This window comes from Phytophthora cinnamomi (genome assembly GCF_018691715.1).
Source record: "Phytophthora cinnamomi strain GKB4 chromosome Unknown Contig124, whole genome shotgun sequence".
NCBI lineage: Eukaryota > Oomycota > Peronosporomycetes > Peronosporales > Peronosporaceae > Phytophthora > Phytophthora cinnamomi.
In genome coordinates this window covers 93,736-105,193 of record NW_027151057.1, presented here as the reverse complement: position 1 = coordinate 105,193, position 11,458 = coordinate 93,736, and the positions used below count along the sequence as shown (strand labels likewise).

Sequence of the window (11,458 nt, the reverse complement as noted above, 5' to 3'; positions counted from 1 at the left end):
GTATGGCGAACATCACCAAAATTAAGATCGACGGTCTGTCAGGTTCTGCCACGAACCTTTACGACATTGTGGCCAATCCGGACGCAGTATCGAGCTGGTCGTTCACCAACATCGCGGTGAACGCAACGAACCTTGGCAACTGCACGGGCGAGCCGATCAATGTGCAGTGCTAACCACTACACGTCCATCCATAAAAGACCCAGCACGAGTCTTTAGTGTGTTTAAGTCGGAAATAAAATAGATGTCTCTTCTACCTTGCTGGCAGCGGTGGCGAGTTTCATGGCCCCCGTGCAAGACGATAGGTAACTGGTAGAGTGTACTACTATTTACTATTACATACAATTGCTAGGGGCCTGTTCCACAAAACCTCTATTTGCAAACAGCGGGATCGACTTTCCACTGGAACGAAGCATTCACCGTTTTGCTCGATCCGCTGGAAGCGTTTGCGGAACTCCCAGATGTCAAACATGATCTCTCCATTCTAATACGTTATGTATCCTTATGTCGCAACAGAAATAATGTTCTACAGTGTCATTTAGCGGGTTAGAGGTGCACTCAGTCCTCAGCCACTCAACTACCGAACGCGACGCCATTTACATGTAAGTGGTGACTTGCTCGTCTTAGTGACTCGGACTCGCGCAGTTCGTAGACGTGGCCATACCGCTCAACAACAATGGCACGCTGGCCGTACGCTGCCGCCTTTTGTAACTCCGGACCCACCTCCAGACCCAGCGTTATGGCTCAAGAAGACAGAGCAAGCGCTGAGGCCCTGGTGTAAGTAAAAATTCTGAGATCCGTTCCGAACGAAGTTGTATTTTCATTGGCTAAAATTGCATACAGCACTTCGGTTTTGGCGTTTTGGTGTGGTCATATGCTATTAATTCTACCCGCATCACTACAGATGCATTTCGCTGCGAGAGAAGCCCCCTTGCTGTAGGACTGCGCAGGGAGGTAGACATTGGTCTCTGTGTGATGGAGCTCACTTGTATGTGGCTTGCAGGACCACTACATGTACGAGCCTCTCACTGGCTCGCAGTGTGTGTACTGCTATTACACGCCCAGAACTCGTTCTGACCACATTGGTGTATGGGAACCAATTTCGGAACTCGTCTACTGTACTTGGACTATAAAGTCTTTCCGGCCTTACCCAATCCCTTGAACAATTCTCAGCACAGTTTTACAGTGTATTATACTTAGACCAGGGCCTTACTGCACCATGACCGCTCGGGCAGACGAGGTGATGCAATTCTGAGAAAAGGGGTCGTCTGCATGTGCACGGTTCGAGACCATTGATCTCAAACTAAACAAACGTTGTCGGATTGAAGTGGACTTGCAAATGGATAGTTTGCACTGCAAAATTTGCAGAGTCAGACGGATCGCGAAATGCATATGTGTAGGAGATCGTCTACTGTATATTTTAGCTGTTCACTCATGCTGTGTGCCTTGAAGAATTCCCTCTTGGGTTGATTAAATCAACTTGACTTGTAGTTCGGTATACAAAATGGTCGCAATTAGCTACAACAAAGAACAAGTACGTACCACATTAAAGGCCTTGCAACAATTCTCGTTTGCACGACTATTATAGTGACAGGCATATCTACATATTTGCTTCGGATCCCAAAGGTCGGACAGTCGGAAGCAAGCGGGCTATCCCACCTGTGTGCATACATCTCTCTCGCTCGCTCACTCTCAAGCCACTAACTCCGCGCGATTTGCCGTGCAGCATTGCGCCATGTGGAACGCAAGAGAGTGACGCTGGCCCAGATTGTCGACCACAGGGGTGTGGACGTCTCAGTGACGGTCCACAGCAGCGTGTGTTCGCGTTTAATGCTTTTAATACATGTACAGGTGCATGTTGAGTGCACTTTGTCCGCTATCACCGAGAGATAATCAATGATCTGCTGCGTGATGCATCTGCCTTTACTTTTAAAAGGGTTAAGTACCGTGGCGGGCTCACACCAAACGACTTATCAAGGGCTCATTCCGCAATTTGCACCCCCTGCTCACACGAGCCCTCCGATACCAGCAACTATGAAGCTTTTCGTATCTACTTTTGCTGCGCTCGCCGTATTCGTTGCCGCCGCCAACGGGCTTGACCTGGTCACTCAGACTGGAGTCAGCCTTGAGTCTCAGGAGAGTCAAGTCGGCGAGGTGTCTCCCTACACCTCTCCGAACCAGGCGGACCAAGTGGAGCAGAATGACGCTGACCAAGAGCAGCAGAACGACGCTAGCAGGACTGACGAGGACCCGAACCAAGCGGAGCAAGTGCAGCAGAACGACGCTAGCAAGGCGGACGAGGATCCGAACCAAGCGGAGCAAGTGCAGCAGAACGACGCTAGCAAGGCGGACGAGGATCCGAACCAAGCGGAGCAAGTGCAGCAGAACGACGCTAGCAAGACGGACGAGGACCCGAACCAAGCGGAGCAAGTGCAGCAGAACGACGCCAGCAAGGCGGACGAGGATCCGAATCAAGCGGAGCAAGTGCAGCAGGACGACTCTAGCCGGACTTCTCAAGACTCACCGAACCAGACGGACGAAGCGGACGACTCCTGCACGTTGACTGGCACTTACGTCGAAGGCACCAACGTTACCCACTGCAGCTCTATCGTTATCGATTCGCTTTCTGTCCCTGCGGGAGTGATGTTGGATCTCACCAACGTCACGGACGGCGCCAGCATCAAGTTCCAGGGAACCACGACTTTCGGCACGAAGGTAAGCGTGCTGCATGCAATCCATTGTGTTTTATCACGCCAATACTAACTTAATCGTACCTTTACCACCTAGAAATGGGAGGGTCCGCTTGTGAAGCTGAAGGGCAACAACCTCTCGGTCACTGGCCCTGGTACGCTGGACGGCGAAGGTTCGTGGTACTGGCCGCAAGGCCAGAACATCACGCGCCCAGTGTTCTTCCGCCTGAGCAAGGTGGCCAACTCGACGCTCTCGGGCTTCACCATTAAAAACATGCCGTTCCGCACTTTCAGCATTCTTAGCTCGAACTCCACAACCATCTCCGGACTCACGATTGACTCCCGTGCCGGCAGCGGCTTGGCCAAGAACACGGACGGTTTCGACCTGAGCAGAAACGACGGCATCACCATCACGGGCAACCGCATCTACAACCAGGACGACTGCCTCGCCATGCAATCCAGCGTCAACACGATCTTCAGCAACAACTACTGCAACGGCTCGCACGGTATCTCCATCGGTTCTCTGGGAGCCAAGGAAGAGAACATCAACAGCACTGTGTCTGGTCTCTTGGTGAAGAACAACATCATCGCCAATAGCGCCAACGGCCTTCGTATCAAGACCATCATTGGATTGAAGGGCCTTGTGAACAACATCACTTACACCAACAACAAGCTGGTCAACGTCAAGCACGCCATTGTCATGCATTCGGACTACAACAAGACCAAGGGCGGATACTCGGGCATTCCTTCCAGCTTGGTGAAGATCACCAACATCAAGATTGACGGTCTCTTCGGCACGGCCACAAACCTGTACAACATCGTGGCGAACCCTAGCGTGGTGTCGAACTGGTTCTTCACCAACATCGCGGTGAATGCCACGAACATTGGTAACTGCACGGGTGAGCCGAGCAATGTCCAGTGTTAGCTTCAACATTCGCGTTAGTCATTTGCCGTTTATACACTCGATGTCGAATCGATGTGGAGTTGGCTCGACAGTAGTAAAACTGAGAGCTAATACCAGCAAGCTTCACAAACCCACAGTCTGCGACACCTTTATATACAGACTCATCGACAACCGAGTGAATACGATGGTGTGGATCCATGTATAATACTTCTACTTAAGTAGCCCCCTCCCCACTTGAGAACCTTCCCAGGTTTCCTGGTGCTGTACAGTGCTGTAGTCCAGTCAGTGGCGTTTGACAGCGTGCTATGTGTACCTATTGGTGCTGAAGAAAGAGGAGAATGCAAGGTGAACATTCAGAGCGCGTACGCTTTGTGAAGTGATCATTGATTGTTAAATTGGATGGCGGAACTGTAGTTGAAATTGTCTGTTTATATCATTCCGTATGCTGGCTTCACCGTAAGGGAAGAGGGGATCGACGATCCCCTCTTCTCTCACCCTTTGCGCTTTAACGCAACAGGCCGGCAACTAAGATAGGATAGATGGGTTTCGACTACAGCTCAGTCTGGATTGCTTTGTAGCCATTGGGATCGAGGCGGGACCTCCGGATCCACCTCCAGATCGAGCACTATGGTAGACAGAGCAAGCGCTGATCAAACAACTTAGAAAATCTCAGGAGGCTATTAACTAAGGTTCAATAGACTACCTTCTCTAAAATAACTTATTTGCTGGAGTTGGAAAACAGTATACAGTCGTTGGGTACATAATACCTGAACTAATGTTGGTGGGACCTTTGTGTGACTTTGTGCAGGTTCTTTTTCATTCATAAGAACAGGTTCGAGTGACAAAGTACATGTAGTGGTCTTGAGCAGCGAATTTGTAGCTAATGTGGAAGCTACGGCGGAGCGCCAACAGAAGAAAAAAAAAAACACGTACGCAAAAACAGCACATACAGTACCAACTTCAACTTGTCGCTTGACGTTTTGTATCGCGCTTGAATGTACCAACACAGCGGTACCGGATCTTGAAAGGGCGTGGTCTCGACGCAATACTCGTCGCGCCATCGCCACCATGAGCCGCCTGCGGGCATTCGCCGCGCTGGCCACGGCCGCCACGGCGCTGCTGACGGTGCTCGTCGCGTTCGCCATCAGCAGAGCCAACCGCGTGTACGTGGGCGGCCTGGCCTGGCCGTTCGTGTCGGATCTCGGGCGCGGTACGGCCGCCCATAGCTGCCACCTGCTGGCATGATACGAACACCTCACTTGCTCGCTAACGTGGCAGACCCGCCCGGTTCGTACGTGCTCTTCTTCGGGCTCAACGTCGTGGCCGTGCTGCTGGGGCTCACGTGGAGCTTCAACCACGAGTACAAGCAGCGCGTCCTGCAGCAGAGCCTGCAGAGCGGCCAGGTCTCGCGGCTCGTGTGCTCGCTGTCGTACGTGGGCTGCCTCTTCGGCGTCGTGGGCGCCTTCGGGCTGCCGGTCTTCGCGTCCTTCGACGCCTCGCCCACGCTGCACAACAACGCGGCCTTCGGCTTCCTGCTCTGCGAGTCCGTGGCCATGTTCTCCAATGTACGGCGTTGCTGCGAGCGACTTGGTGCCCTTCCCCCTTGTTGCTGACGCTGAGCTGCGTGCTGGTGCTCTGCAGACGTACTTGAACTACAGGATCTTCCTCGTCAAGCGCGCCGAAATGGACGCGGGGGTGTTCATCACCGACCGGTACGGGCCGCGCAGCGTCTCGCGCATCAAGCTGGGCGAGCTGCAGGCCGTCAAGCGCGGCTTCCTCATCGAGCTGTCGTGCGTGGCGCTCTTCACCATGTGCGTGATCGTGTACCTGCCGGTGCTGTACAATGACTCAGAGGCCGCGCACCTCACCATCAAAGAGGTATGAAAGCAGGCTGTTGCGAGGTTGTAAAGTGTGCTCAACCTCCTGTGTTGCTGTGCCGCAGTGCATTGCTCTGAAGCTCGGGGAGACTTACTGCAGCGAGACCATGCGGCTCGACGACGTGTACACGAAGCTCTGGGACTACGGTGAGTTCGCTGCGGCGGCCTGTCTTGAAAGTTCTCCTTCGACTCAGCCTCGTGTTTCTTGTCGCTATCGCAGAGAAAGACATCGCGGTGCACCAGGTGCGCGCGCTCGCGCAGCTCGGCTGCATGCTGACGCTGATCGGCTACACGCTCAGCTTCTTCGCCGACAACAAGGAGGAGGAGACCATGAAAGACAAGGACCGCACGGCGGCCGCGATCGTCTACTACCAGCACAGCGCGTCCGCGCCGCCTAAGCGCAGTCCGCGGAGGTCTCGCCGGAATAGCACCGGCACGCGGCGGAGTCAATCCACAGTCAGTGAGCCGTCCAAGCACTCGAGTCCGCCGTGACGTCACGGCGGGCAACAGTTCTCGAGCTGCGATGGCCAGCTCCGGCGTCGAGAAGCAGCTAGGCTAGTGCGTGACCAGACAAGCTGGCCGGATGAAAATACACGTAGTCGTCGTAACCGCTGGCCGCGTCGCCGAGGTGCCCACTCCATTACCGAAACGATTCCTCCGCCATGGCGTTCCCGTACCCGGTGAGCACGCGCATGACGACGCGCAACGTGGACAAGATCCAGCTCGAGCGCCGGCGGCAGGAGCTGGAGCACTCGGCGCTGCACAAGTTCGCGCAGGGCAACCAGCTGCAGGCGCTGCAGAACCAGTCGGACGCCAACGTGGCGTCTCGGCGCCGCACCAACCTCGCCGCGCAGCTCTCGGCCGAGCGCATGCTGGAGGAGGCCCACGCCCGCCAACTCAGCGAGCGGCAGCGCGCGGCGCGCGAGCGGCAGAAGAACGAGGCGCTGGCGCGCGCGCTCGAGGTGGGCAAGAAGGCCCAGGAGCAGCAGCAGCGCGAGGTGCAGCGCATCTGCGAGGCCAGCGAGGAGCTGCGCGAGCTCGAGGTGTTCCTCAAGACGGCCTACATGAACAAGGAGCGCGCGACGCAGCAGCTCGAGCGCGAGACGCTGGCGGCGCTGGACCGGCAGCGCGAGGCGGCCATCGAGCAGCAGATGGAGTACGACCGCCAGCGCGCGCTCGTGGACATGCACAACCACGAGCTGCGCAAGCGCGTCGAGGCCGAGCAGGGCAAGCACGTGCTGCAGGCGCAGATGCTGCAGCGCCACGAGCTGCGCCGCGAGGCCCAGGTGGAGGCGGACTTGGAGCGGCTCAAGATCGAGCAGCTCATGCAGCAGGTCGAGGAGGAGGACGCCTCCGAGCTCGCGCGCAGGGACAAGGCCCGCGAGCAGACCCGCGAGATGATCGACCAGGCCCACCAGGAGCGCGAGCGGCTCAGGCAGGAGCGCGTCCAAGCTGCGCGCCGCGAGGACGAGGCCATCGCCGAGTACCGGCGCCGCGTGGAGGCGCGCGAGGCCGACGTCAAGGCCGCGTCGGAGGTCAGGAAGGCGCAGGAGGACGCCATGTTCCGCGCCGTGGAGGCCGAGATCCAGGCCAAGATGCGCGACGAGGAGGAGATCGAGCGCCTGCGCGACGAGCTGTGGGAGGAGGAGCTGCTCCAGAAGAAGCGCGCGCAGGAGGAGGAGAAGGTCGCCGCCAAGCTGCTCGCCAAGGAGGAGATGATGCGCAGCAACGAGATGCAGATGCTGCTCAAGCAGGAGCTGTTGGCCCGCCAGCGCGCCGACGAAGAGGCCTTCAACGAGATGCTCAAGGAGAGGTTCCGCTCCGAGGAGCGCCGCGACATGGAGTTGGCCGCGTTCCGCCGCAAGCAGCGCGAACAGTTCGTGGAGGAGATCGCCCGCCACCGCGCGCTCAAGCAGGAAATGGTGTACGCCGAGCTGCAGCGCGAACGCCGCGAGCGCGAGCGACAGGAGCAGGACGAAAACTACCGGCGCCAGGTCGTGGAGGCGGCCAAGCAGCGGCTTCTCCGCGAGCACGCCGACGTGTTGCAGGGATACCTGCCGCGCGCGCTGCGGCCATCTTCATCGTCGTCTTCCAGTGGCTCAATCTTCCGTTGATGAATTCATTCTACTTTAATGACAACCCACCGTTTGCTCCAGACGAGTTGCTGCAGGTCTGCTGCTTGAAACCTTGCATTCAGCCAAAGCCAACGTGTATTTTTTCTCCTTTGATACCTGGTGAGCAGCTACATGGCCGAAATGCTTTCACAGGAACTTTAGTTAGCCACACAGCTAAGAGAAGGGTTTATCTCACCTGACTCTTCGCGATAGTCTCATGACGGTGGCGTTGTGGTCCATGGCGTCGTCTTGGTGTAGCTACTGCGATCGAAGAACGTCGGGTCGGCCACCTACATGGCTGGCTGCATCCTCGTACTGCTCGATTATCTGTAGATCTTAAGCGAGCGGTCCATGGACGTGGAAGCGAGGAAGCTCGAGTCGGGCGCGAATTGGACGCCCGTGACGACAGCCTTGTGATCGTTGAACGTCTTGACAGCCTCCCAGTGGTTCTTGCTTACTTCCTTCAGCACCTGCACGGCCTGTGCGCTGGCCACAGCAAGATGAGAGCCGCTCGCATCGAAGCTGATCGAGTGGATGGCCCCCAGCTTGAGTTGAGGCTGCTCTTTCTTCAAGTCAAGCTCGAAGAAGCTGGTGGCCTTGCGCAGATCCCAGAGCTTCACCACGCCGTCCTCGCTTCCCGACGCTAGGTGGTAGCCGTTCTCGGAGAATCCCAATGCACTAATTGGCGCAGCGTGGCCCTCGAACGTGACCACGTTGGACAACGAGTTGACCGCCCACATCTGCACCAATTTGCTCTTGGCTGCCGTGCCGAAGATGCCGCCGTCCGGGTGGAAACGCGCGCAGCGCGCTTCGTTGGCCGCCTTCTTGGGCTTGCCGGCCGAAGCTTGGGGCATGGCCAGCTCGCCGTTGAGCGTGTAGCGCGAGAGCAGTTGGCCGCGGCGCACGTCGTGGATAGCCCACGTCGCGTCGAGCGAGCCGGAGAGCACGTAGTTCCCCGTCGGGTGGATGGAGGAGCTGGCGACGGCGTCGTCGAAGCCGTCGAGCGTGTAGCCCACGCCGTAGCCGTCGCTCTGCGGGGTCCAGAGCTTGACCGTCTTGTCGTGCGAGGCCGTGAGCACCATGTCGGCGCTCGGGTGGAACTCGACGCGGCTGAGCTTCTTGGCGTGGCCCGCAAGCGTGGCCACGAGCTGCTGCTTGTCCGTGTCGAAGACCTTGGCGTGCTTGTCCAGGCCGCCCGTGGCCACGAGCGCGGGGCGCTTGGCGTCCACGGCTACGCACGTGACGCCGGGCTTGTCCGAGTCGTGCAGCGTGTGGCTGGAGGCGGCCGTCCAGCCGTCCAGGCCAGCGAGCAGCGCCGCGCGCTGCGGGCCGTCCTTCTTCTTGAAGTCCTTGCGGCGCCTGGCCAGCTCCTTCTGCTTGGCCTCGACGTTGGCCAGCACCTCGGGCGCCAGCGCGGCGCCGTCCGGCGCGGCCGCGGCCATGTCCACGTCGGCCGGCCCGCCCGCGGCCAGCTGCGCGGCGCGCTCCTTAAGCGCCGCGTTCTCGGCGTTGAGGCGCGCGATGACGCGGCAGGCGGCGTCGTGCTGGTACAGCGCGTGGCTCAGCTCCTGGCGCGTCTGCTCCAGGTGGCGCTTGAGCGTGAAGGTCTCGAGCATGACGGCGTCCCACTCGTTCTGGAAGGCGGCCAGCAGCTGCGGCACGCTGGCCGCCTCGGGCGCGGCGGGGGAGGAGGCGGAGGCGGAGGCCTTGGAGCCCGAGGGCGCCGCGCGCAGCGGCAGCAGGTCCTGCTCGGCGTCCAGCTCGGCGCCCGTCACGGGGCAGCGCCGCTGGTTCTGCTCCAGGTACTTGAGCAGCAGGCGGCGCTCGAACACGAGCCCCGACTTGAGCGACACCACCGGCTCCACGGGCACCTGGCCGCTCAGAGCGCACAGCATCATGGGCGAAGGGCGGGGCGTTTGCTGGATAGGTGGCCACAGCACCCGCCAAGTGGTTTTACGCAAGCTGATTGGCTGGCGACCAAATGTTTTTTTTTTTTTTTTTTTTTGCAAAAGAAAATGGCCGCGGAACTACCCTGAAGCTTTTGTGTGTGGCAAAAGTCGAAAGCTGTTGTCTAAGCGCGGAGAATGAGTTGATCGAGTTGTGCTTTGGCACAGCCGGTCATTCTCGTAGGTGCCAAGCCACGTCTTGGCGCTATGAAAACTGCCACAATTCTTGATCTACATGTAGCTGAATCCCATGGCTGCCTGGAGGCGCGCGCGCGCGCGTGTGTGTAGAACGCATTGTTGCTTTATCTACTTCGGTTCTCCTCGTGCTACGTCAGTTCTTCTTACGTCGCAACTCCAGGAATTTCTTGTAGAGCGGGTCATCCATTTGTGTGGCGCGATCTAACTCAAGCATCTCCTCGACATACCATTTCGGTCTAGGTTTTTTTGCCCATAAACGCACCTTCACGTTCAGCTCCCCCGGTGTGCCATCGTAGTAGATCGGGGACTCGAAAATGTTGTTCTTGTGGTTGTATATAGCGCTGTCGTACTTCTCCACATAGCGATAATAGGTCTTGGAGTTGGCATTAGTCGCGAGTTGAGCTTCCGGGACGTTTTCCAAGTTGTAGTGGCTCCAGATTCTTTGAGCAGAGTATCCTTCTTCAAACCAGTAGTCCAATATGCGCCCTTCAGCCTTATACCGAAACCGTTTTATGTACTTGTAGTTGGGTTGCGCCTTCAACACCGATTCTTCAACCCCTTTAGCCCCAATGCAGCTTTGACATAGTCGTCGGACTGCTCGGTCACAGACCATAGATTGACTTTCGCCCACATTTTGATGGACGAAAATAAACCTCTCGCTTCCGTGTTAGGAGATACAGAGACTGCTGCCCGCAGCAACCGTCCATCGCTACTGACCGGCAGAATATCAGGCGGGATCGCCATCAAAGTGGTCATTGAAATTGTCCTAGCGGCTGGGGCTTGTTCAGCTCTGATCGCACTGGCAACGAACGCCGTTGCAAGTATCAGTATAAGTCAGTCAAAATGCATGCCGTGCGAACAAAGATTGACCTTGAATGGTAGTGCGTCAATTTGCAAGTGCCGATGGAACAGCAAGACGACAGGACTGCACCATTAAATGGTTGAGACCGCGGCAAACAAAAAGATGCTTAGGCACCATTTGGAATTATCGAGATAATCGCGTTTAAAGTTGAACAATCAAAATTCGTACCTAATCAGACATCAAAAATTTAAAAGTTAAATACACTCGCAGAAAGCGAAAAGCAACTCTAATTCGATTGGTTTTTGCAAGAGCTTCCGACAATATACAATACGCTAAAATTGAAAAATAGTGAGGTCACACTCCCCAAATAAAGTCCAGGTCCGGAAATGGAGATATTTTTTTCGACCGATGTAACTCCACGAGTTCTAAACGTTTTATAACGATCAATTGCTTAAAAGAAGCACAAGATAGAGCTCTTTCGATTCATGTGGTTAAATCGCGATTCGTACTTAGGTTCGAAAGCATTTTTTTGTTTGACGCGGTCTCAATTTGATACATGCATGCACTCACGAAGATTCACCTCGGGATGGGACTGCCAGATTGATTAAATTAATGTACTGTATGTCGAGGGGATGTTTGAGTTAGATCGCACCACACGAATGCATGACCCGAACTACAAGAAAATCCTGGTGTTGCGAGGTAAGAAGAACTGACGTAGCACCAGTAGAACCGAAGTAGATAAAGCAACAATGCGTTCCTCCCAAAAAACTACTTTTCAATGCACTCTCTGTGACGCATTGCGTTATATACATTACTGGTTTTGTAATTTATTACTGGGCACGTAATTGACAAATACGTGGTAATTCATGATACGCATTGGCGCTGTTCAGACAACGCTTGGAACCTGACAAAAATTAGTGACATTATGCC

General features: G+C 56.1%; 3 protein-coding genes across 3 annotated transcripts; 2 read left to right on the top strand and 1 right to left on the bottom strand.

The window, feature by feature from the left end:
* Positions 1-4,659: 4,659 nt before the first annotated feature.
* Positions 4,660-5,960, top strand: IUM83_19931 (uncharacterized protein; the record flags this gene model as incomplete). The annotated part of the gene is made up of 5 exons (XM_067945001.1): positions 4,660-4,801; positions 4,870-5,156; positions 5,233-5,469; positions 5,534-5,615; positions 5,689-5,960. The coding sequence occupies 5 exons, from the start codon at positions 4,660-4,662 to the stop codon at positions 5,958-5,960; spliced, it is 1,020 nt and encodes a 339-aa protein (XP_067780836.1).
* Positions 5,961-6,130: 170 nt separating this feature from the next.
* Positions 6,131-7,582, top strand: IUM83_19930 (Meiosis-specific nuclear structural protein 1; the record flags this gene model as incomplete). The annotated part of the gene is made up of 1 exon (XM_067945000.1): positions 6,131-7,582. One exon carries the CDS (start codon positions 6,131-6,133, stop codon positions 7,580-7,582), a length of 1,452 nt encoding a protein of 483 aa, XP_067780835.1.
* A 323-nt stretch (positions 7,583-7,905) lies between these two features.
* On the bottom strand, positions 7,906-9,480 carry IUM83_19929 (Pre-mRNA-processing factor 19 2; the record flags this gene model as incomplete). Its single annotated transcript, XM_067944999.1, has 1 exon — positions 7,906-9,480. The coding sequence occupies one exon, from the start codon at positions 9,478-9,480 to the stop codon at positions 7,906-7,908; it is 1,575 nt and encodes a 524-aa protein (XP_067780826.1).
* Positions 9,481-11,458: the final 1,978 nt, after the last annotated feature.